Below are 26,920 nucleotides of genomic sequence, written 5' to 3' on the forward strand. Positions count from 1 at the left end.
AAAGATATCCATAAAAAGTGTTGTTTAAAGTTTGCCACAAGCCACCTGGGAGACACACCAAACATGTGGAAGAAGGTGCTCTGGTCAGATGAAACCAAAATTGAACTTTTTGGCAACAATGCAAAACGTTATGTTTGGCGTAAAAGCAACACAGCTGAACACACCATCCCCACTGTCAAACATGGTGGTGGCAGCATCATGGTTTGGGCCTGCTTTTCTTCAGCAGGGACAGGGAAGATGGTTAAAATTGATGGGAAGATGGATGGAGCCAAATACAGGACCATTCTGGAAGACAACCTGATGGAGTCTGCAAAAGACCTGAGACTGGGACGGAGATTTGTCTTCCAACAAGACAATGATCCAAAACATAAAGCAAAATCTACAATGGAATGGTTCAAAAATAAACATATCCAGGTGTTAGAATGGCCAAGTCAAAGTCCAGACCTGAATCCAATCGAGAATCTGTGGAAAGAACTGAAAACTGCTGTTCACAAATGCTCTCCATCCAACCTCACTGAGCTCGAGCTGTTTTGCAAGGAGGAATGGGAAAAAATTTCAGTCTCTCGATGTGCAAAACTGATAGAGACATACCCCAAGCGACTTACAGCTGTAATCGCAGCAAAAGGTGGCGCTACAAAGTATTAACTTAAGGGGGCTGAATAATTTTGCACGCCCAATTTTTCAGTTTTTGATTTGTTAAAAAAGTTTGAAATATCCAATAAATGTCGTTCCACTTCATGATTGTGTCCCACTTGTTGTTGATTCTTCACAAAAAAATACAGTTTTATATCTTTATGTTTGAAGCCTGAAATGTGGCAAAAGGTCGCAAAGTTCAAGGGGGCCGAATACTTTCGCAAGGCACTGTATCTCTTAATTTGTATACCAGCGATGTGACCATTACTAACATGCTACTGTTAATTATATATTGCTAATTTATGATGATTCTATTGTGAGGTTGAAGTCTTTCTGGATAAAAACAACTCAATTTGATGGCACCCATGTTTTATTTGTACTACCTCATCAAGTTACAAATTCCAAAAAACATCCAGAAGTTTGTTTCATAGAAGTTTCCTCTACAGGCCTTCTTCACCTTGCCCTGCTGTCACGACTTAAACATGGTGCTCCAAACAAATCAATCATGAAGTGCTGTGTGAGGTGTAAATGATTGGTGGGGGTGGTGTTGGTGTGTGTGTGTATGTGTGTGTTTGTGTGTGTGTGTGTGTTGTGGTCATTAATGGAATAGTGTGGTGGCAGGGAGTTGACCCCTGGGCCAGGTTGACCTGCTCTGTTCTCAGTGCCAGCTTCTTTAACACTGCATGAATTATGGTAATTGGGTGCAGCGAAGTGAGGGGTAAATACCATCACTCCTCAATGGCCTGGGTGCACCTTCCCTCCCTTCCTTCCTCTCTGCTCTCCTCTAATTTCCTTTCCCTACACACTTCCCCACATGACAAACTACTACAGTTTACTATAAAATACTATAGTCCTTATTATAGAATGCTGTAGTAAACTGTAATACCCTGTAGAATACTATACTCCACACTGTAGTATCCCTCTATCGTGTACTTCTTACTATAGAATTTTGTAGTGTACTGTATAATACTATACTACACACTGTTGTATCCCTTGAGTGTGTATTTCTTACATTATAATATTGTAGTATACTGTAGAATACTATACTACACACTGCAGTATCCCTCGACAGTGTCTTCTTACTATAGAATATTGCAGTATACTGTACTCCACACTGTAGTATCTTTTGATCATGTGTAGTACCTACTATAGAACTGTGTAGTATACTATATAATACTATACTACACACTGTAGTATCCCTCGATCGTGTATTTCTTACACTATAATATTGTAGTATACTGTAGAATACTGTACTACACGCTGTAGTGCTTACTATAGAATTTTGGAGTATACTATGGAATATTATACGACACACTGTAGTATCCACTCAATCATGTAGTGCTTAGTATAAAATTCTGAAGTAAACTGTAGCATACTGTCAAATAATATACTACACACTGTAGTATCCCTCGATCATGTGTAGTACTTACTATATAATACTGTGTAGAATCCTACAATTTTATCCACAAAAACACTACCGTTTTTTTTACTATAGTAATACTACAGTATTCAATTTGCATATACCCCACCCATTCCAATCCCCTATGTCCCAATTTCTGCCACCCATGAGTGAGAAACCTACATGCCAAGTATAGACTATATGTTGTGTTCCCTAAAGGTTATGGAAAAGAGCAGAAGCGTTGAATTATCAATTCATATCACAATCAAAGATAATAAAACAAAAACACTTAGTAAATACTACAGTAATGTCTGCAAAAACACTACAGTAATTACTTTAGTATATACTATAGTTTTTGAAATATAGTAATACTACAGTATTTATACTAGAGTAAACTGTAAATACTAGTCATGTCTGAAAAAACACTACAGTGAATACTACAAGAAAAGCTGCAAAAACACTACAGTGAATACTACAGTATATAAATATAGTAATAGTACAGTATTTATACCATAGTATACTATATTATTTTTTAATGTGGGTCTATCATCCATCTTTCCCTCTTTGCTCCCCTCTGTTCCTCTATTCTTTCCTCCCTTCTCTTCTCTCTCCCTTCCCTGCCTCCCATCTTGCTCTCTCCCTTCCCTGCCTCCCATCTCGCTCTCTCCCTTCCCTGTCTCCCATCTCGCTCTCTCCCTTCCCTGTCTCCCATCTCGCTCTCTCCCTTCCCTGCCTCCCTTTTCCTCTCTCCCTTCCCTGCCTCCCTTTTCCTCTCTTCTCTCCCACATCCCAATAAGAGAGTAAATGGGACAACAAGACCACAATACAACGTTCAATCAGCCCTCACAAGCAGCTCATTCTAAATGCAACACTTCCCTTTGCATATCCATTACTCTTGTTAAAGCATTGCTTTGTTGTGTGTCATCATCATGGCTCCTCTGTATCAGTGATGTATGGGGTATTGGTAGTGAGCTCATCTTCATAAGGAGATTCATTCAACTGTCAGATCCTTCTGTGGCTGTGTGTGCTTCCTCAGATACAATGAATGTGAATACATTCCAGAGAGCTGTCCTGATGTCCTCCCTCACCATTTACACTTATCATCTGAAGAAGTGTGGGGGTGTGAAGAGAGGGAGAGAGAGAAAGAGAGAAAGAGAGCGAAACAGACACAGACAGACACAGAGAGACAGGGAAACAAAGACTATTTGAACCCAGGCGGGTCAATAAAGCAGACGCTTACATTACTATCTTACTATGGAGAGAGAGAGGAAGAGAGAGAGAGAGAGAGAGAGAGAGAGAGAGAGAGAAATAGAGAGAGGAATGGAGAGAGAGGAATATAGATAGAGAGAGAGAGAGAGGAATAGAGAGAGAGAGAGAGGAATAGAGAGAGAGGAATAGAGAGAGAGAGAGAGGAATAGAGAGAGAGGAATAGAGAGAGAGAGAGAGGAATGGAGAAAGAGGAATAGAGAGAGAGAGAGAGAGAGAGAGAGGAATGGAGAGAGAGGAATATAGATAGAGAGAGAGGAAGAGAGAGAGAGAGAGAGAGAGAGAGAGGGGGGAATCGAGAGAGAGAGAGAGAGAGAGAGAGAGAGGGGAATAGAGAGAGAGAGAAAGGGGAATAGAGAGAGAGAGAGAGAGAGGAATAGAGAGAGAGGAATAGAGAGAGAGAGAGAGAGAGGAATGGAGAGAGAGGAATATAAATAGAGAGAGAGGAATAGAGAGAGAGGAATATATAGAGAGAGAGGGAGAGAGAGAGAGAGAGAGCGAGGGGAATAGAGAGAGAGAGAGAGAGAGAGAGGAATAGAGAGAGAGAGAGAGAGAGAGAGAGAGAGAGAGAGAGAGAGAGAGAGAGAGAGAGAGAGAGAGAGAGAGGAATAGAGGGAGAAATGGAGAGAGAGAGAGAGGAATAGAGGGAGAGATGGAGAGAGAGGGCGAGATAAAGACAGGAATGGTTAGAAAAATTCCGATCAGTGTGTTGGGGGTTGTATTTTCCCTTTGAGATCTGTTGTAAACCAAAACACTCTAAGTCAGACAGAGAGGCCTTATTCCCTATATAGTGCACTAATTTGGACTAGGAACAGTAGTGTGACATTTAGGACACAGGCGTATAGTGTAGCAGACAGAAATACATGGTTAGTGGCCATGGTTCTAGTCTATTTCTGCTCTAGCTAACTTATCCTCATCTTGCCAAGGCAACAGTGTAGCACTGCTGAATGCAGAAACAGTCTGTCACTCAGCCAGGCACGCACACCGGCCGGCCGGCAGGCAGGCAGGCAGGCAGGCAGGCGGGGCTACAAGGTCAGTGCTCTGTGAAGCGTTTTATAGTGGTTGTAGAGCAACTTCAGGTCAACCTGTCTGGCTGTGATAAGCAACAGACCAATGGGTTATGGATGTAGAATAGGATAGAATGGAGTAGAATAGAATAGGTGAAGCAGACAATTAGACTCCCATTCAAAGCAATGCTCTGTGGTGTGTGGCTGAATCCGACAAGGGACCATATTGGGTGTCATGTGGAAGTTTTCTTCAGTCAATACTTGGCACATCCTCACCCAGAATTCAGTATCTTTCTCTGTCTTCTATTTGTGTACAATTCTTGATATTCTCACGACCATATCGTGGAACATTTCAAGTTTATGTGGAATTTAGAATTGGAATTTAGAATTCATCCTACCTATTCCATTTCTGGGCTGATTGGTTAGCTCACAACAGGGCTCTGGAGATAACGAGATGAGGATGGAGTGGGCACACATCCAGCACTGAAGGACTGGAGCGACGGGAGAGAGGGATAAACACAGGCAGGTGTGTTTACATAGCTAACGGATTAGCAGCTGAGCTAGCCTGCTGTTCACTTCTCTCTGTTGGGAAGGGATGTCTTGTGTGTTTAGAATTTAGAGCAGTGGTTCCCAACCAGGGGTACTAGGACCCCTGGGGGTACTTGGTCTATCAACAGGGGGTACTTGAGAAGACTTTTAAGACCATAGGCTTTCTGGTAAAATGCACATGAGGGGGTACTCCGGGCAGAGCAGAATTCAGTTGGTGGTACAGTAACCGTAAAAGGTTGGGAATCACTGATCTAGAGCAGTGTTTCCCACCTCCGGTCCTCTAGTACCCCCAACAGTACACATTTTTATTTGTAGCCCCAGACAAGCACACCTGATTCAACCTGGCAACTAATAAGGCCCTCAAAGAGTTGAATCAGGTGTGTTTGTCCGTGTGTGCTGTTGGGGACCACTGATAGAGGAGGTTCATGTTCAGTAAACATGGACTTGGATGAGTGCCTATATGGTCATAATGATTATAGTGGTGTTGGCTATAGTAGTGTTAAAGACCAAAGTATATTTAAAGATCTCAAATGGCAACACACAAACAGATGAGTTACATAACTTCCTGGTTCCATCTGAGTGGTTTAAATATACTTTCCCCTTTTGTTAATCACTGATGAGAATCACTGATGGGAACTGACCAGGGGCGGACTGGAACCAGAAATCGGCCCTGACATTTCTAACACATCGGCCCAGACCGCCCCTGGAACTGACTGGGTAGGTGCGAGGAAGAAAGAATAAGATGATAGCAGGAAGGAAAGGAAGCATTGTAAAGGGACCTATTTGGACAAACATGTAGGCCTATATATCTACTGTTGGTTCTGATAGGTACAAGTAGTTGACACTGACCTGAGAAAAGTTGAGCATTTTTAGCATTACTGATTATGGTTAGCATTAGGAGAGGGTAAGCTGATCTTAGATCTATATCTAAAGACCCAAGTTGGACCGTTTGGTTCTCTCCACCTTTCGGTGGCAGTTTGACGGTGTAAACAGCCTTGACCGCCTGTCCGTTCCGCAGTAGCATGGTGCAGGTGTAGTTCCCAGCCGTGTCCTGGGTGGGGGACAGGGGGACCTCGGTGCTGAGGTGACCCGGGCCAGAGGAGCTCCACTTCAGTGTGCGACTCTGGTTCTGGTGGCTCCACACCACCCGCTTCACCTGGTGGATGGAGGATGATGGATTGGGTTTATACAGTGTGTTCTTTATCCACCAGGGCCGTGTTCATTAGGGGACTACGCAATAGAAAACTTACAGCAGAAAAAAAAGTGTTTCTAATTGGAAAAGTCCAGGTTGTCCTTCCCTGTTTTAGTCAGTGTTCTGTTTTGTGCCTAATGAACTCAGCCCAGGTGCTTAAGGAGCCATTTTGTGCCTGAAAGCTCACCACACATCAGCTAACTATGACAGTGAAGAGATGAGGGATGAATGTTGCCAGTCAGGGGATGGTTACCTACCTGGGAGCGCTCTGTATACTGACACGTCAGGACCAGGGCTGATGGAGAATGTCTGGCTTTCACTGGGATGGAGGGAGGGAGGAGAGAGTGGAAGGCAAGGGAGTAGGAAAGAGAAAGACAATGTGAGGTAGGGATAAGGAGAGAGTGGAGGAAGTACCAAAAAGGGGTAGTCAGGGGACAAAAAGAGAATGGGGGCAAGGAGAGATAGAAGGTGTTGGGAGGGGGGGGGGGGGGGGGGGGCAATGAGCGAATCAGAGATGGTCCAAAATAATATATATTCATTACACAGAATTGCTTCTAATGTGTCGCATGATGGTGACTGATGCCCCATGTCTCATCGAACCCCAATGAGGATCAATCTGGGTGTAATCAAGCCCTACAGACACACACGTCTCTGTCAGTGATTACAGTGTTTAATGTGTGCCTCCCACAGCCCTGGTGGGAGAGCGGCTGGTATAATCATACATAATTACACCCATAATGAGGCAGGTTAAAAATATATGGGTCCGTGGGGCTGTATGTGTGTGTGTGTATGTGTGTGTGACAGATGTGTGGAGCAAGGTGACAGTGATAGATCGCTTGGTCATGTCTGAGCAGCTGTAATGGCTGCCAGAAGGACAGTGATTATTAAAGCGTTCCGAGACTACAAAAATGGACAGACGGGTGTGTGAGTATGTGTGTGTGTTTCTGCGTGTGTGGGAGTTGGACAGTATTTTTAGTCTTTGTTTTTATTCATACCAATATCTCTATATCAGACATAAATACATAACTCTTCTCTCTTCACTCCTCCCTCTTCCCCTCTGTACCTTGGAGGATGCTAAGTAGGGTCCACTGGCTGAACACGTTGTCATTGAGGAAGACCTCACACATGTAGAGGCCTCCGTCATTCAGCCCCGGGCTCAGCAGGAAGGAGAAGAAACCCTCTTTTGGGGTAGACAATGGCCCGTCCAGGCTCAGCTGGGCATGAGTCTAGATCAATCAAATTCATTCAATCACATTCATTTATAAAGGCTCTTTTTACATCAGCAGTTGTCATAAAGTGCTTTTACAGTAACCCGGCCTGGACCCTGTGGAGCAGGCAGAAACAGGCTAGGAAAATCCCCTTGAAGGAAGAAACCTGTAGAGGAACTCAGTTCATACGCACGTAAGCATGAACATATACACACACATCCTCTTCTGAGTGTACCTTGCTCTGCTCTGTGCGGTCCCTCCAGCGGTCGTACCCGTAGACCAGGGGTGTGGTGTTGATGTTTCTGCTGTCTGGGGGCTTCCAATAGAGCAGGACATAGTCGCCCTGCATCGGAGGGCAGGCGAGGGTGAGAGGGGTCTGGGTGAGACTGGCCATAGAGATCTGAGCACCTAGGGAGGGGGAGAGGAGATGGAGGGGGAGGGAGAGAGAGAGAGAGAGAGAATGGGGGGAATGGGGAGAGGAAGAGAAGGAGATGTATGTAAGTGAGAGAGAGAATGTGAGAGATAAGAAGAGAGTGAGAGAGTGGTGGGGGAACAGTGAGAGAAATATGTAGGGAAGATGGTGGGGTTGAGAGATATAGAGAGGAGGATGAGTGACAGAAGTGGCAGTGGAGAGAGGAACAGAACAGACAGAGGAAAAGAAAGAGAGATAGAGAGAGGTGCAAAGCAGCAATAGGATTATGTCGTTATGTTTCTGAGAGATAGCTGGTCCCTCAGTAAGGTCAGTTTGTATTGTGCTGCTTGATCCAAAGGCTGCTGACTCTGTGTTTTAGCTAGACTAGAGTCTACTGTACATGGTGACGACACTCACTATGGCTTATATTGGTGAACGAGGCCACATTCATACCTAGAAAGAGGGAGAGAGAGAGAGAGAGGGTGAGAGGGAGAGGGAGAGAGAGGAAGAACGACAGAGAGGGAACAAGGGCGTGAGAGAGAAAGGGACAGAAATAAAACATTTGGGTTAGTGTGGGAGCAGTGGATATAGTGGGAGCACATATAAACACTAGTCAATTATATAACGATGCCAATACAAGGCCGATCTAGATACAATGCTTTGTTTGGAGTATTGAGATTCATCCCAGATTCCAATTATGGCTCCCCCCCCGTCATATCTCACCATCCACGCGGAGGTCCACAGTGAAGGGGAACATAGGGGAGCTGCTGTTACCCCTTGGGTACACCTGGCAGATGTATACCCCCTGGTCAGTGAGGCGTATCTGGGGCAGCTTGGCAACACCCCCCCCTGACCTCCTTGCCAATCGTAGGGGCTTCCCACCAGGGGACAGCCAGGTTACCTCGGAAACGGCGGAGGCGGGGGACACTTCTGCCATCAGACGCAATGTGCTGTGCTGAGGGAGAGTGGCTGAAGGAAAGATAGAGACTGGGACCGATGTAGGAGGTAGGAAATAGGAGAAACGATAGAAGAGATAAAAAACATGTGGGATATTGCTACTACAGTCTGACCTGATTGTGTCAAATAAAGTGGGCATGGGGAATTATTTATACATAATATTTGTATCAATACCATCACAACTGTATATTACATGTATATGGACATACTGTAACGGTAGTTTTGTGTGCAGGACCAGAGTTCTATACCTGTGAGGACGGCTAATAGTATGATCTTCTCTCTCAGTTTCTTCTGTTCCTGTATAATCAGACAGGAGTAGCGACCCTTATCCTCCATTTTGGGGATGAACAGCAGAGAGAAGTCCCCAGTTTCCTGAAAGTTTGAGTCAACCAATCGCATGGAAGCCTTTGAGGCTGCCCCCGAGAACTGCTGCCTCTCATTGGCCGAGAGGACCAGTTTCCAGTGGTCCACGCTAGGAGACTTCATCTTCCAATTAATGCTCACAGAACCCGTGAGAGGCCAATCAACACAGGGTAAGGTAACTTCCCTGCCAACCATTGTCACAACGATATCACTCCAGTCAGGGTCTGATGATGACAAAAAACACACAAAAAAACAAGTGAGTGAAATAGTGATAGGTCTAACCTTCCAATGGGCTTACAGGGGAACTTCTGCCATGGCTGCTCACACCTATCCAACTGTATGTGGTCTGTAAAAACTAAAGGTGCTCGTAGAATGGGGTTGCAGTTGGATCAGGCTCTGGCCTCACTACTGATAGAATCGACCTGAGGAGATAAGAGGTGACTAGTTCTGGAGCCACAATCAACACTCAGACTTAACCCAGAGATGCTCAGCTCTGCTTCTAGAGGACTCTCAAATGGCACCCTATTTCTTTGAGCCCTGGTACAAAGTAGTGCACTATATAGGTAATAGAGTGCCAGTTGGAACGCATCCCCAGGTTTTTATCCTTCCTTTCTAATCAGTAACTGATTTAGATCAGGAAGAGCCAGTGTGTTGTGGGCTCTTTAAGCCCAATCAATGGCATTAATGGACCAATTAAACGCCAAGGAGTGTTGAGAGCCAGCCAGACTGGACGGATTAGAGATGTGTATCCCTGGTTTGACCTTCAAACGACAGGAATATTTGTAAACCTCTACTGAAATACTACCTTGTTCATAAAATATCAAATGTATTTATAAAGCCCTTCTTACATCAGCTGATATCTCAAAGTGCTGTACAGAAACCCAGCCTAAAACCCCAAACAGCAAGCAATGCAGGTGTAGAAGCACGGTGGCTAGGAAAAACTCCCTAGAAAGGCCAAAACCTAGGAAGAAACCTGGAGAGGAACCAGGCTCTGAGGCTATAAAAAAAGGCTATAAAATACTACCTTGATTATTTTGAATGTTATGTTTTCCACATACTTTCTGATAAAAAATCCACTGAACACCGCCAGAAGAATCTCACATACTTTCTGATAAAAAAATCCACTGAACACCGCCAGAAGAATCTCACATACTTTCTGATAAAAAAATCCACTGAACACCGCCAGAAGAATCTCACATACTTTCTGATAAAAAAATCCACTGAACACCGCCAGAAGAATCTCACATACTTTCTGATAAAAAATCCACTGAACACCGCCAGAAGAATCTCACATACTTTCTGATAAAAAATCCACTGAACACCGCCAGAAGAATCTCACATACTTTCTGATAAAAAATCCACTGAACACCGCCAGAAGAATCTCACATACTTTCTGATAAAAAATCCACTGAACACCGCCAGAAGAATCTCACATACTTTCTGATAAAAAAATCCACTGAACACCGCCAGAAGAATCTCACATTCGTTTTCAGCTTCAAAACGAGTGAGTAACCCAGTCATAACAGAGAATACTTGCAAGTGAAGGAAATTTGTGCGATGTCATCTATCAATGGTTCAAATTTCACCATACCTTTAGTGGTCGTGTCAGATTGAGTGATGAGCACCACCGAAGAAGAAATAAGAACAAATAGGAGACATCTAAACTCCATGGTCCAAGCGGAGGCAGCCAAGCAGGTGTAAAGTCAACTCACACACAGACCCACACACACTCTCCACTAGCACCCACCACCACCACAAACAACAACACCCTTCTCATCTCCAGTTTACTAGTAACATTTCTGTATTCTATAATTGTCATTAACAGGGAATGTGGGTGCGTTCCAAATGGCATCCTATACCCTATTTAATGCACTACTTTTGACCAGGGCCAATATGACTGGTCAAAAGTAGTGCACTATATAGGGGATATGGTGCAATTTGGGGCCAAACTTGCGCCTTTGCTTTGAACAGGATACGACCCATCCAAAACCTTGATAGTGTTCAGGAAGAGAGTGTCACTGTGTCCACTGACTGGTAGTCTGTTGGTGACTGATAAACACTTATAGGACTGGCACAGGGGGAAAAGGCTAGCACAGAAACACAAACACGCACACAGGCAACACACACACACACACACACACACACATGATGATGTAAACTCATGCTGCAGCTCAGTCACTGTACTGTTTATGTTCTTGAACAGAGAGGGAAGAACTTGAATTGGGATAAAATCCATATGATGACCTCAAACCTGGGGTTGGAGAACGACAAAAGGAACAAACACGTACAGTATATGTGACAGTGAGAAAGGGAAAAAGATCCATAAAGGGGGAGAGACAGAGAGGAAGAGATGGACAGAATGAACGTGAGGGAGAAAGACAGAGAGAGGTAACGAGGAAGTTAGAGAGATAAAGAGTTTGGGTTATAGTGGGAGCAGTGGAACCCCTGGGCTAAATGTCTTTACATCCCAAAAATGTGTTTAATTAAGCTAACGGTGCTATCAGCTCCTCTGAGCTCCATTACTCCATTACCAGATACACTCTTAATTACCACTGAGCTGAAGGGGAGAGAGGGGAGAGAAGGAAAGAGAGAGAGGCATGGGAGAGAGGGAAGAGGGGAAGGGTGTGGGAGAAAGAGAAAGACTGGACAATGGAGAGAAAGAGGGGGAGATAAATGAGGAAAAGAGAAAGATGTATGACAGTATGAGAAATTGGAAAATACAGGAAAAAATAGAAAGTAGCAACAGAAAGAGAAGTAGTGACAGGGTGAGTGATAGAAACCAGAGATACTGTGAGAGAGAGAGAGCTTCTGTCACCAACCAAGGAGGGCCTACAGAAGCACCTAGATCTTATGTACAGATTTTGTCAAACCTGGGCCCTGACAGTAAATCTCAGTAAGACCAAAATAATGGTGTTCTAAAAAAGGTCCAGTCACCAGGACCACAAATACAAATTCCATCTAGACACTGTTGCCCTAGAGCACACAAAAAACTATACATACCTTGGCCTAAACATCAGCGCCACAGGTAACTTCCACAAAGCTGTGAACGATCTGAGAGACAAGGCAAGAAGGGCATTCTATGCCATCAAAAGGAACATAAATTTCAACATACCAATTAGGATTTGGCTAAAAATATTTGAATCAGTCATAGAGCCCATTGCCCTTTATGGTTGTGAGGTCTGGGGTCCGCTCACCAACCAAGACTTCACAAAATGGGACAAACACCAAATTGAGACTCTGCACGCAGAATTCTGCAAAAATATCCTCCGTGTACAACGTAGAACACCAAATAATGCATGCAGAGCAGAATTAGGCCGATACCCACTAATTATCAAAATCCAGAAAAGAGCCGCTAAATTCTATAACCACCTAAAAGGAAGCGATTCCCAAACGTTCCATAAGAAAGCCATCACCTACAGAGAGATGAACCTGGAGAAGAGTCCCCTAAGCAAGCTGGTCCTGGGGCTCTGTTCACAAACACTAACACACCCTACAGAGCCCCAGGACAGCAGCACAATTAGACCCAACCAAATCATGAGAAAACAAAAAGATAATTACTTGACACATTGGAAAGAATTAACAAAAAAACAGAGCAAACTAGAATGCTATTTGGCTCTACACAGAGAGTACACAGCGGCAGAATACCTGACCACTGTGACTGACCCAAAATTAAGGAAAGCTTTGACTATGTACAGACTCAGTGAGCATAGCCTTGCTATTGAGAAAGGCCGCCGTAGGCAGACATGGCTCTTAAGAGAAGACAGGCTATGTGCTCACTGCCCACAAAATGAGGTGGAAACTGAGCTGCACTTCCTAACCTCCTGCCCAGTGTATGACCATATTAGAGAGACATATTTCCCTCAGATTACACAGATCCACAAAGAATTCGAAAACAAATCCAATTTTGATAAATTCCCATATCTACTGGGTGAAATTCCACAGTATACCATCACAGCAGCAAGATTTGTGACCTATTGCCACGAGAAAAGGGCAACCAGTGAAGAACAAACACCATTGTAAATACAACCCATATTTATGCTTATTTATTTTATCTTGTGTCCTTTAACCATTTGTACATTGTTAAAACACTGTATATATATATATAATATGACATTTGTAATGTCTTTATTGTTTTTGAAACTTCTGTATGTGTAATGTTTACTGTTAATTGTTATTGTTTATTTCACTTTATATATTCACTTTATATATTATCTACCTCACTTGCTTTGGCAATGTTAACACGTTTCCCATGCCAATAAAGCCCTTGAATTGAATTGAATTGAATTGAATTGAATTGAGAGAAAGAGAGAGAGAGAGAGAGAGAGAGAGAGAGAGAGAGAGAGAGACTGGCTTTGGCAATGTTAACACATGTTTCCCATGCCAATAAAGCCCTTGAATTGAATTGAATTGAATTGAGAGAAAGAGAGAGAGAGAGACTGACGGCTTTGGCAATGTTAACACATGTTTCCCATGCCAATAAAGCCCTTGAATTGAATTGAATTGAAAGAGAGAGAGAGAGAGAGAGAGAGAGAGAGAGAGAGAGAGAGAGAGAGAGAGAGAGAGAGAGAGAGAGAGAGAGAGAGAGAGATAGATAGATAGATAGATAGAGATAAATTAATTTTGTAACTTCTGTGAGTGTAATGTTACTGTTCATTTTTATTTTTTGTTATCTACTTCAGTTGCTTTGGCAATGTTAACATATGTTTCCCATGACAATAAAGCCCTTAAATTGAATTGAGAGAGAGGCGAGAGAGAGAGCATGGTAGTACTGATCTCCTCCCTCATGGATAAATAATCACTCTAAGCTCTGGCTCAGTTTAATGAGTGCTGCCAATGAGCTAATACCAGACAACTATGAACTCCACTATCCTAGTCACAGACCCACAGGCAACCCCAGGACAGGGTGACAGGAAAACAAAGAGAGAGGAGTGAAAGACAAGGGCGGGACAAAGAAAGTGAGGGACAATACGAGGAGAGGTTAGAGTGATCAAATCCAGACATAACATCGGCCAGAGGGAAAATGAGTTAGGTCCCTACATGGCTAGGAGAAGGGCTCAGAGTATAGAAAGTGAAAAGAGATTGTGAGAATTCAGAGGTGACAATTGTGGACTGACAGAGGAGAGGAGAGTAGAGGAGAGGAAATGAGAGGTTAAGGGCAAAGAGTGAAATATGGGATGAGAAGGAGGTAATAACAATGAACAAGTGTCCTCTGCACGCCTGTAAAACACATGGACGTACAGATTAGCCTTAAAGCTGCAGGATAATATGGCTTTCCTATGTTGCTTTGGTGGACAATAAGAAAATTTTGTTTTTTGATTAGTGGGTGCAGGGGTGACTAACCCCAACCTAGAGATCTGATCTGGGTCTGCAAGCTGTAGTTCCAGCCCTGTTTTAACACACCTGATTGAGCTAATCAAGGTCTTTAGAATCACACCTGAGGGTGGTCATTTGATTGTGATCTCTGGTCTTCGTCAGTGGTTATTTGACTGTGACATCTGAGTCAAATATGTTGATTGTGACACTAATGTTAGTGGTTATTGGATTGTAACGTTTGTTCCAGTGTTTATTTTATTGCGACACTTTTAGTAAACTGTGTCATGATTGTGGGACGTTAGAGCCAAACAGCAGAGGGCGCTATAATCATCCCTTTGCCTCATACCCACCACTGCTGGGCTACTGTGCCTCGAAGTAGGTAATTCTATGGTACATGTATTACAATTGACCTAATCAGTGTAAAATATTGGAGAGGGTGTACTTTCCCATAAATTAGCCAACACATTACGGATAGATTATTTTTGTTCTAAATCAAAACTTGAAGTTTGTAGCGTCCATCTAAAAAATGTAATTTCCAATCAAAAGACAGTAGAAAACTGAAGAGGGTACATTGACGAATATGCCTAGTTTATTTTTTTTGTAAAATACAGGCAAGACAGACAGCTCGCCAAATGTAGGTGTGCGCCCTATTAACCGTGTTGTCCAGTCAGTGCTGGAAATCAACAAGGTTTCCGTTTTGGATAACACAATCTTTAAAAAAGTATAATTCCTAAAGATTGTCATACTTCAGGGAGTTTCCAAACTTCCAGCCACATATCGTTTGATTTCAAGGAACTGTGACGTTGCCTAGGGATAGTCTATGACATCACAACCAGTCACCCAGTAGAGATCTCTCCGCAGTGTGGAAATAGTTGGTAGAGCACACGCAATCCAAACCACCTTTTTAGCTACCAGAGCAATATACATTTGTGAGTTTCTTGTCAGCATCGCTTGGACCAATTGGATAGGATTTTTGTATTCATTTTAACGGGCTCCACAAGAAGCGCAGTCAGTGAAGGACGTTTGAAAACTAACGGTTTGAATTATTGACTTGTGATTAGTTCAGGATTAAGTTCAAACCGGGAAAAGACACGGATATAGGTTTTGTTTTACCAACGATATAAAATTCATTTTAATCAGCACAGACAGCATGGCGAGAGAGGACGCTCGGAATAGGCATGACTTCACAAAAATCATCGGACTGTTCAGCGTGGTCACGTTGCTGACTTTTCAAGGTAAGAAGAACATATTTCAAAAACCACCATGGACATTCACCAGCAGCCTAAGCTAATTGTTATCTTCTACTTTTAGCATGGTTCGTTTGGTTGCGTTACCTGCCGGGGAGGTTTCAGTTACGATCCAATCAACGTTCAGGTGTACACTAGGTCTTGACATGTTTTTTTACGATAACATTTTCCTTTTTACTGTTGTGAAATAAATTGAATAAACAGTCTACTTGTCCCTAACTAATTTGACTAGACTATTTTCTGACCGTGACACTCCCTCGGTAACATGAGTTTCGGCGTAAAGTAGGCTACGCGGTGTTTTTGCTAAGGTGTGGTTCAGTTGGCAATCAAAGTATATTTTTCTTCCTGGTGCCAGCAGGTGCATTGTCACTTGTTCTTTTCCAAATACAACCCTAGCGCTGTTGCGTGTCCTTGATCCTCTTTCCCCAGGACCACGCTTCTCCTTCAATTCCTTACGTCCCCCTGCGCCTTTTCTTTCCTCTATCTGACACATCATCCTCGATTAGTTCCAGTTCACAACACATACATTGGGTTTGAAATAGCTTTTAATGTAAACAGTGCAGCAACAGGGTGTAGCCTAGTTGCCACCAACGCCATAAAATGATTGAGGCTGCAGAGTCGCATTTGATAGAGTCCTTGTGGCCTGTGTATTTTAAATAAACACCTGTTCCCAGATCCATATATAATACCCGAGGGATGTGGTATATGGCCAATATACCACGGCTAAGGGCTGTTTTCACACGACGCAACGCGGAGTGCCTGGATACAGCCCTTATAAGATAACTAGACCGCCATCGCACGCAGCCTACACCACAAACCCCTAAGGTGGTTTATTGCTATTATAAACTGGTTACCAACCTAATTAGAGCAGTAAAAATACATGTTTGTCATACCCTTGGTATACAACCACATACCACGGCTTTCAGCCAATCAGCATTCAGGGCTCAAACCACCCAGTTTATAATTACTTGGACCAACTGAGAATATTGAATATGGTTCTAATTCAAGACATTCAGTTACATAGTATTGTTTAAATATTTACCATATCATGTTAAAGGGAAAATCCACTTAAACTATCATTTGGTATTTTTTTCCTAAGTGTTTTTCATGTCAGCAGTCAGGTTTCAGGATATTGGACATAGTGTCACCAGCCACAAAACCATGATGATGCGTTTTGCATCATATGATGTATTTTGCATCTGCATGATGATATGGCCGGCGACACTGTGCTTCTTGAAAGTCCAATATTTTCACTACTTTACACCTGACATGCAAAACATTTTGGGACTGCATCAACAGTGGACTAATGGAAGAAAAAAAGCTAAATTAGAGTTTGAGTGGATTTTTGGGCTAACATGGCTGCCATAGAATGTTGTAGTGTCATGTAAATGCATCATAATACTCATTCTAGACATTCAGTTTAATAGTCTTAAAAAAAATATGTGTCAGTGGGGAGCGAACATGGCTAATAAAAAGGAATACACCGCACACTGCTCTTCATGTTCCCAGGTGATATACTTGCAGAGTGATCAGGCAAGTTAGCCCAAACAAATGTAAATCTCTAAATTCATTTATTTGTAGTGGCAATTTAATCCAGACCTCTATATTTTTTATTTTCCCACGGACAAAAAAGTCAACACTCTCTAAGGAAACTTTAGTGCCACAGAAAGAGAGGGTAGTGGCCTAGCCGAGGCCTACTGTACTGCCTGCTGTAGTTGGTTTAATTAGATTTTTTAAAATTTAACCTTTATTTAACTATGCAAGTCACTTAAGAACAAATTCTTAATTTACAATGGCGGCCTCCCCCGGCCAAGCCCTAACCCGTACAACGCTGGTCCATTTGTGCGCCGCACTATGGGACTCCCAATCACGGCTGGTTGTGATACAGCCCGTGATCGACCCAGGGTCTGTAGTGATGCGGTGCCTTAGACCTCTGCGTCACTCGGGAGCATTGTTGTTCATAACACAATAATAATAATAATAATAATATCATCCGGCCCAGAAATGTATTTTACTTTCTGATTTATTTATGGTGTGGACCTTTTTCAGCCCAAATCCATTTTTACAGAACATCTAGTGCAATTAAGGGGAAGGAAAACGGTGTCAAACAAAACAAAAGGTTCATATTTACCAGAGAAAATGCTGGTTTAACCAGTTCAAGTGTACACAGCTCCCTCTTCACTTTATTGATTTTACAGAAAGAGCCTCTTACACGACAATGTTCAGGCCTTGTTTGTGTGGGTTTTTTTGTGGGAGAATGGTTGTTGTAAAATGTTTTCTGTTCTCTGCTAAGCCAAGAAAATCTTGTTTTTAAGGATATGACCATACAGAGTTTCAATAGCTTAGTAGAGGAAGGTAGGCTTAGTTCAGTTGTCATCCATTTCAATTTAATATAGTCTCATAACCCAGCTTACAGTGTAATAACAGGGAGTTACATTTGTTTTTAATTAAGGTAGGCTTCTATAGTATGAAAACAATCAATAAAAGACATGTAGTAGAGAATGGATGGGATTCCACTTTGAGCCCAAAAACCACACTGTAATACCCCCTAACGAGGTGCAGGTCCTATGTGGGTCAGGAGGGCTTGAACCCCGTTGCCATGGTGTTTTATATTGAAATAGGGCTATGGGGTCAGCTGTGACTGGTTACGTCGTCTTTACGGCTGAGTAAACGGCGTTGGTGTGCGTGTGAGAGCGACTGGTGGGCTGGCAGGGTCAGGAGAGAGAGCAGGCTACAGTCACACGCTTTTGGAAGAAGAGAGAAATGTGACATTAGGCCAAATTGACTTTGTGCAGTGACCAGCAGTGAAGACACTTGAGATCCTCCTGATGGGTCTCTTCGGCCATTTGGGAACAGGTGGCTTCTTTAGAATGATGCAGAGACAGTGCAGGCTGAGGATTGTGTTTCAGAGTCAGTCCATTGGTTGGTAGGTCAGTTGGTTTATAGGACTGAATGAACAACTGATTGTCCCACCATCACTTGAGCTCCCTCCCTCCCTCCCCCCGCCTGCCAGACCCAGTACATACAGGGGCCCTTGTTCTCTTGTCGTTCATGTTCCTGTGTGAGTGATGTTAGTTATTGGTTTATTCAAACACACTCCCTCCTCTCCCCCTCGCTCTGTCCTCAAGGCCACGCTGTTTATGGGTGTCTGAGAGGGGGAGGAGGGGAGAAAGATGTGATATTCCACGGATAAAATCATGTGAAATGTTTTTTTTAGAGGAATGGGAGAATATAATTGAAACATTCTTATCTAAATCAATGTTTCTTCCCAGACAAGCACAGCAAAAACAACGCTGCAGAAATAGACTAGTCTCATTTCAAATTGGAAAAGCAACCTTTTTTTGAATGTGTGAACTTGTCAATGAATGTCTGTATGCTCCAGGTGTTATGTTAATGAGGTGTCCTTGCCCCTCTGCTATAGAGCTGCAAATGCCATGGGGATTGGGAGAAGGTCAGGTGTGTGTTCATTAGCCTTGCTTTGACTGCTTTTAGTATCGATTCATCACTGGCCCTGTCTCTCACTCTCTCTCACTCTCTCACTCTCTCTCACTCTCTCTCACTCTCTCACTCACTGCAGGGCCTGTTTGGCGTAGATCAATAGTTGCCCTCATCACCAGTAAACCTCAGTTGATTCAGACATAAATGTGTGTTTTTAGTTTACAGCCCAATGGAGTCGTGAATGTAATACTAAGTGTGTGTGTGTGGACGGTGCCCAACACCTGTGGCCCTGACTCTGCTGCCTCCATGGAATTCTAATTCAATCCTCATTTTATGGCAGTTTATAACAGTTCATCAATGAACTACATTCCACATAGAATGAAAAGACCTACTACAGTAAGTCAAGCCATAGAGCTTATTGATTTGTGTGTGCGTCTATAATCAATGCGTGTGGAGAGTTATTTTCTCTGTGAACATATTTTCTTTAAATCGAAGGCCAGACTAGCTTGTTGTTGATTTAACAAACATCATTAGACAATATGGATAATTCTAGAGAGTTTGCATGCGAGTGCGAGCGAGTGAGAGTGCAAGTGTGTGAGAGAGAGAGAGAGAGAGAGAGAGAGAGCGATCAGCAACAGTTCTTGTCACTGAATTGTACGTTTTGCTATTGGATTGGGATGCAGGAGCAATAATTGTCGGCACACCGCTAGCTAGTGATAAATGAGGGCGTGTAATATGAGGCTATGCTGTGTAGGGCTGACCCCATTTAGTCGACTGGACGATAGTTTGGTTTTTCAGACAAGCAGGGGCAAATATGTTAAATGTATGGCACACGAGACACCTGTCTGATTCACGGCTGTCTCAGTGGACTAATCCATTGCGGAGGCTGCGGGGTTAATTCCCATCATTTCTAATCTACAATGTTTGTTTGGTTAGGGTAATTACTGTTAATGTATTATAATTACTACTACAGTCTTGTCATTGGAGGAGTGGACACATTGTAGAGTGTACAACCTAGGCTACACTTGAGAGTTTTGGTTTATTTCATTCCATTTACGAGTTATCAATTTATTCAGTGTCTTGTGTGGAGCTCCCTGTCAATCTTGAGTAAGGACACCCACCTGATTGTACATAGAAGTAGGCCTAGGCTCCCTGGCCTGCATGCAAATGTAGTCTTATAAATGTCACCATTTTGGGATCTGATAGGCTAATATTTCTGTTTGTCTTAACTCACCATCACTGTGTAGCTTCTCAAAGTAATTTTTAAGGTATTTGTTTTTCTGGATATTTTCTACCTGACATTGATTTTGAGATATGTAGACTTGATTATAAATGACATGAAACTGTTTATATAGAAATCATAACTGGCACGCAGATCAGTAGAAATGGTACGATAAACTTGACACTACAAATGGAAAAGGATGCCGACCACTGGTGTCGCCTATTCCCGGAAACTTTAGGAGCCTAATGGCAGAATCTGCGAAGAGCAGTAGGCAGTAATTTGTCTTAATTTTTAATTGTAGTGCTTAAAGCATCAGCTCAGTAGCCTACATATAGAGTGCCTTCAGAAAGTATTCAGACCCATTGACCTTTTCCACATTTTGTTACGTTACAGCCTTATTCTAAACTGTATTAAATCGTTTACACACAATACCCCATAATGACAAAGCAAAAGCAGGTTTTATACATTTTTGCAAGTGTATAAAATAAACAGAAATATCACATTTACATAAGTATTCAGACTCGTTACTCAGTACTTTGTTGAAGCACCTTTGGCAGCGATTACAGCCTCGAGACTTCTTGGGTACGACATTACAAGCTTGGCACACCTGTATTTGTAGAGTTTCTCCCATTATTCTTTGCAGATCCTCTCAAGCTCTATCAGGTTGGATGGGGAGAGTAGCTGCATAGCTATTTTTGGGTCTCTCCAGAGATGTTAGATCAGGTTCAAGTCCGGGCTCTGGCTGGGCCTTTCAAGGACATTCAGAGACTTGTCCTGAAGCCACACCTGCACACCTGGCTGTGTGCTTAGGGTTGTTGTCCTGTTGAAGGTGAACCTTTGCCCTAGTCTGAGGTCCTGAGCGCTCTGGAGCAGGTTTTCATCAAGGATCTCTCAGTACTTTGCTCCGTTCATCTTTCCCTCGATTCTGACTCGTCTCCCAGTCCCTGGCCAACGATGAGATCTTACAGAGATCCCCACTGGGAGTGTTTGTGTTTGCCTGGCAGTGTTGCCAGATTGGAGGCCTTCCATCCAATCAAAGGGAGAAGAATTAGAACCCCCTCCCCCTTTTTAAGGAATGCCAAATGCCACTAAGATGAATGGGAGTGGAAGGGTTTACAAAAACATAGCTCTGCTGAGGTCATTGGGGGTCATATTTGAGTAAAAGTAAAGATACCTTTTAACAGAAAATGACAAAAGTGAAAGTCACCCAGTAAAATCCTACTTGAATAAGTCTAAAAGGATTTGGTTTTAACTATCTAAAGTAAAAAATAATTTCAAATTCCTTATTTATGCCAGATCAGAGACCGAAGGGATCATCAGGGATGTTGTCTTGCTAAGTGTGTGATTTAGACCATTTTCCTGCTCTGCTAAGCATTCAAAATGTAACATACTTTTGGGTGTCAGGGAAAATGTATGGAGTAAAAATAACAATATTTTCTTAAGGAATGTAGGGAAGTAAAAGTAGTCAAAAATATAAAGTACAGATACCCCAAAAAACAACTTAAGAAAAAATACTTTAAAGTACTACTTAAGTACTTTACACCACTGGACCCCATCCACCAACCAAAGCACTAGGACTCTGCTGCTGGTTAAGGGGGCTGGGGGGGGGGGGGGGGGGGGTAGTAGGGCCTAGAGGGGTGGGTGCAGTTGGAATGAAGGGGGGGGGGTAGTAGGGCCTAGAGGGGTGGGTGCAGTTGGAATGAAGGGGGCAGCGTTAGTGGGGGATGACATCATACTTTTAAATTCCTCACAGTGGCAACTTGGCACAGGGATAAGGGGATTTGGAGGAGAGGGATAGGGGGGCAGGATCTGCTCATTTGTAATTTAGCATCATCCCTCTGACACTTTAACAGTGACACCCAGCTATCACTGATGGAGTTGGGCCAATTATCCCTAACCTTTCTCTCTTCTTAACATCTTTCTCCTCACACACTTCTCGTCTTTCCCTCTCACCTTCCTCCTTCTCCATCTGTAAAATCCTCTGTCTTGACACTCAGCAGATGTGTATGGCACTTGAGGCCTTGACATTGTCCAAGCTACACACATGGACAGACACGCGTTTCCGTTGTCATTAGCAGTCACCTTAATGTGTCCAGATGTAGAGCGTGGTTTGTGTTATTGATCCTGTATCGACCAGGTTCCATATGTTTTATTGAACAGATGTAGGTCTCGCGCTGACGGCTCTCGGTCTGTGTGTCCAAGTCAGTTTGACAGTTACCACCACCTTTGCTCTCCCGTTCTCTCTCTCTCTTTTTCACATCTTTGTTTTTTCATAGTGTGTTGTATGTTATCCGTGATGTCACAACCTCTCACTTCTACACCCCCAGTTGCCTTTTTCTCTGCATCTCCGTACAGCTCAGTTTGAGAAGGTCATGTCAAAATCACACTTACCAGCCTGTCTGGACAGACAGAGACGGGGCTGGGGGAGGACCTTGTTTACGGTGACACTCTCAAGACCCAACCACATGATCACATTCTACTCTGGGCTGTTGATGGTGAAGAATTTAATGTCCCAGTTATCGCTCCTTCTTCCCAAAGTGTGCACGTGTTCCCTTCCCTGATTGGAAATGACTGGTATAAGAAATATGGTGTAAACTCCCATTACCCCATGCCCCCACCAATCCAGTGCTTTTAGATTGGTGGGAAGTAGTTATTCAGAGCAGGAGACAGGACACACCGTATTACTGGGCTACAGGCAGGGAAGACATTTAGGCAGTGAAGTGGGAGTTTATTTAGTGTGGGACATTTTTATCAGAGATAAGAGTGGAGCAGGAACAGAACATTCAGTAATGTTTAAATGGTTCAAGACGAAACATATATTACCCTCTGTGTTGTCTTCTATTTCCCCATGTTCTTCTGAATCTCAGAAACATTAAAGGGAAGATGGCCGTTGGCAGACTGCATTTCTGATTAGTCACAACACACTGATGCCCACAGCTATCATCCTTACCAGCTCTGTTTGGCTTGTTCTGTGTGTATCCCAAGTAGCTCCATATATAGTGTACTCATTTTAACCAGAGACCTATGGGTCCTAGTCAAGTGTGCACTATATTTGGGAATAAGGTGCCATTTGAGATGTCACCTCTGTCAATTACAGTGTAGTTATGCAACTGCCACCCAAAGCAAACCTCATGATGACCTTTTGCAGCTCGAATTTCTACAAAAGACGAGCCTATCTGAATGATCACCATTGAGATTCATTGCAGCCACCAGGACTGGTAGAAAGCAGAATAGGAGAAGACTGGAGTGACAGGTTGGCCTTTTCCTCTCACTGGGTTTTGTCAACAGGGTGTACCAAAGTGTTTGTTTACTACAGAGAGTCTTGGCACTTCATCTAAATAGAATTATGTGTTGAATGACCCCCCACCCCCCCCCACACACACACACACACACACACACACACTATAGCTGATCCCATCCATCTTGCACAGCCACAGTGGGGTCTCTGACTCCTATTCCTCTATCCTTCTGCCCTCTGCCAGCCCTCTAACTAATGAATCCAATCTACCTCCTGTAGCTCTATCCCACCCTCTCTCTTTCTGCTTTTCTTTCTCCATGTCTCACTCTCCCTCCATGCCTCCTACTTATCTTCCGTCCTCCTACTCCATGTCTCTCCCTCGCTCTCTCTCTGTCTCCCGCTCGCTCTCTCTCTGTCTCCCGCTCGCTGTCTCTCTGTCTCCCGCTCGCTGTCTCTCTGTCTCCCGCTCGCTGTCTCTCTGTCTCCCGCTCGCTGTCTCTCTGTCTCCCGCTCGCTGTCTCTCTGTCTCCCGCTCGCTGTCTCTCTGTCTCCCGCTCGCTGTCTCTCTGTCTCCCGCTCGCTGTCTCTCTGTCTCCCGCTCGCTGTCTCTCTGTCTCCCGCTCGCTGTCTCTCTGTCTCCCGCTCGCTGTCTCTCTGTCTCCCGCTCGCTGTCTCTGTCTCCCGCCCGCTCGCTGTCTCTCTGTCTCCCGCCCGCTCGCTGTCTCTGTCTCCCGCCCGCTCGCTGTCTCTCTGTCTCCCGCCCGCTCGCTGTCTCTGTCTCCCGCCCGCTCGCTGTCTCTGTCTCCCGCCCGCTCGCTGTCTCTGTCTCCCGCCCGCTCGCTGTCTCTGTCTCCCGCCCGCTCGCTGTCTCTGTCTCCCGCCCGCTCGCTGTCTCTGTCTCCCGCCCGCTCGCTGTCTCCCGCCCGCTCGCTGTCTCTGTCTCCCGCCCACTCGCTGTCTCTGTCTCCCGCCCGCTCGCTGTCTTTCTGTCTCCCGCCCGCTCGCTGTCTCTCTGTCTCCCGCCCGCTCGCTGTCTCTCTGTCTCCCGCCCGCTCGCTGTCTCTCTGTCTCCCGCCCGCTCGCTGTCTCTCTGTCTCCCGCCCGCTCGCTGTCTCTCTGTCTCCCGCCCGCTCGCTGTCTCTCTGTCTCCCGCCCGCTCGCTCGCTCTGTCTCCCGCCCGCTCGCTCGCTCTGTCTCCCGCCCGCTCGCTCGCTCTGTCTCCCGCCCGGCCGCACGCTCTGTCTCCCGCCCGCTCGCTCGCTCTGTCTCCCGCCCGCTCGCTCGCTCTGTCTCCCGCCCGCTCGCTCGCTCTGTCTCCCGCCCGCTCGCTCGCTCTGTCTCCCGCCCGCTCGCTCGCTCTGTCTCCCGCCCGCTCGCTCGCTCTGTCTCCCGCCCGCTCGCTCGCTCTGTCTCCCGCCCGCTCGCTCGCTCTGTCTCGCTCTCTGTCTCTCTCTGTTGATTTCCTCTGAGTAGCTTCTTAACTTCCTCCTCTCTGTAATTTGGTCCTTGTAATTGATCCATCTGTTCAGTAAGCTCCTGTCTTAGTCTGTGCCCCTCTCTCCTTCCGTCCCTCCTTCCCCTCATCCCTCTTTCTTTTTTTCTCTTTCTCCTTCTCTTTCCTGAGTCACCACTGCCTCATTTCTCCTGCTGTAATTTTAATGTCTTTGGTTCCCTTCTTTCTCTGCTCTCTTCTCTCTCACCTCTCTGTTCTATTCCCTCTCTTTCACCTACATCAAGCTTGAAGTTTCTCTTTAAGCCTGTCAGTACAAACTACTCTCTTTGTTGCTTCTTTTCCCTCACTGTTTTGTAACGGTGCCTTTCCTATCAACATGGTGTATTGCTGCCTCTATATTGCAGTCTCTCTCTGCCTCCTAACAATGTTCCTTTTTCTCCCTCCCTCCCCGGCTCCTGTCCCAGAAGGCAGTTTTTGAAGGTTAAGTTGCTGTGACATTGCAACAACATTTCCCAACAATCTTCCCAAGCCCTCTCCCTCCTCCCTCCCTCCCTCACCCTGGCTGCAGAATGGCACTCGGCTGTCCCTCCAACACACACACACACACACACACAAAATGTATTCACAGAACCTCAGGCTCAATGGTGGGCTGAATCACAGATTGCCTAGAGAAGGAGGGAGGTTGTGTGAGGGAGAGGAAAGGGAAACAGATGTATGGTTTTATCAGGACTAACATGTCCCACAGAGATGCTGTGGCCACACTCAATCCTCTGAGAACTCCTATTACACTCTCAGGACACTGCTGTGCTGTTACAAGGGCTATAGAGCACAATACACAGATGTGAAGTCTAGCCAGGTCATTTCCCCTAAATGTACCAGCTTGGGTTCTACAGCAGGTTGGATTTGGGGAATTGAAGAACTGCATCATGTCTTTCCTTGATGTGAGATACTTCCATTCATATCAAGTTACTGTTGTACTGTGGGCCAGCCAGCCATTGGTGGGTAAATTATACACTGTTGTTATTGAAACAGGCCTGCCATTGTGTTCCTAGTGAAGTCCCCAGTTCCTCCTTTCCTTAACTTCCCTGGTTTCCCCTTCCTTCTCCCTCTCTCCCCCATGGCCACTAGTGTCACAGAGCAGCCTGTACCTTGGAACCTCCTCCCTCCCCTCCTCCACCTTGCCAGCTCACCTCCCACATCCCCTCCTCTTCTACCGGGCCAGTTCCTCTCCTCCTCCTCTACCGGGCCAGCTCCTCCCCTCCTCCTCTACCGGGCCAGCTCCTCCCCTCCTCCTCTACCGGGCCAGCTCCTCCCCTCCTCCTCTACCGGGCCAGCTCCTCCCCTCCTCCTCTACCGGGCCAGCTCCTCCCCTCCTCCTCTACCGGGCCAGCTCCTCCCCTCCTCCTCTACCGGGCCAGCTCCTCCCCTCCTCCTCTACCGGGCCAGCTCCTCCCCTCCTCCTCTACCGGGCCAGCTCACCTGTGTGTCTGTGTGAATGGACAGAGCTGTCTGACTACCCAGCTCCAAAGGCGAAGCTCTAAACCAATAGTCAACCTCTCTCTCAAATCAAATTTTATTGGTCACATAAACGTGTTTAGCAGATGTTATTGCGGGTGTAGTGAAATGCTTGTGCTTCTAGTTCTGATAGTGCAGCAATATCTAACAATTTTACCACAAATACCTAATACACACAAATCTAAGTGAAGGAGTGGAATATATAAATATATTGACGTGCAATGTCAGAGCGGCATAGACTAAGATACTGTAGATACAGTATATACATGTGAGATGAGTAATGCAAGATATGTAAACATTAAAGTGGCATTATTAAAGTGGCTAATGATTTCAGTCTGTATGTAGGCAGCAGCCTCTCTGTGTTAGGGATGGCTATTTAACAGTGGTGGCCTTGAGATAGAAGTTGTTTTTCAGTCTCTCAGTCCCAGCTTTGATGCACCTGTACTGACCTCGCCTTCTGGATGATGGCGGAAGTTGGAAATGGAAGTTGTAGGAACAGGTGTAGAAA

The 26,920-nt window shown here is 44.7% G+C and overlaps 2 protein-coding genes across 8 annotated transcripts in view; one reads left to right on the forward strand and one right to left on the reverse strand.

Moving 5' to 3' along the window:
- Positions 1–15,883, reverse strand: part of g6f-like-a (G6F-like-a protein) — a 21,333-nt gene extending 5,450 nt beyond the window's left edge. For 2 of the 6 annotated variants that reach the window (XM_090185762.1, XM_036933548.2), the window contains exons 1-8: positions 15,634–15,883; positions 8,872–9,210; positions 8,390–8,653; positions 8,084–8,119; positions 7,490–7,662; positions 7,110–7,272; positions 6,304–6,365; positions 5,818–6,010 (exon numbers count right to left, since the gene is read on the reverse strand). In XM_090185762.1, the coding sequence (XP_090041888.1) occupies positions 5,818–6,010; positions 6,304–6,365; positions 7,110–7,272; positions 7,490–7,662; positions 8,084–8,119; positions 8,390–8,653; positions 8,872–9,210; positions 15,634–15,694 (1,291 nt within the window). In that variant the 5' untranslated portion in view covers positions 15,695–15,883. 6 annotated transcript variants of the gene reach the window in all.
- The window catches only part of si:ch73-22o12.1 (poliovirus receptor), a 66,797-nt gene continuing 54,975 nt past the window's right edge, over positions 15,099–26,920 (forward strand). Inside the window, exon 1 of one of the 2 annotated variants that reach the window (XM_021557018.3) lies at positions 15,099–15,534. In XM_021557018.3, coding sequence (XP_021412693.3) covers positions 15,450–15,534 — 85 coding nt within the window. In that variant the 5' untranslated portion in view covers positions 15,099–15,449. The remainder of the gene's footprint in view (positions 15,535–26,920) is intronic. The other variant, XM_021557008.3, reaches the window with a different exon arrangement.

This window comes from Oncorhynchus mykiss, chromosome 2 (assembly GCF_057628025.1).
Source record: "Oncorhynchus mykiss isolate SJ-2025 chromosome 2, ASM5762802v1, whole genome shotgun sequence".
NCBI lineage: Eukaryota > Metazoa > Chordata > Actinopteri > Salmoniformes > Salmonidae > Oncorhynchus > Oncorhynchus mykiss.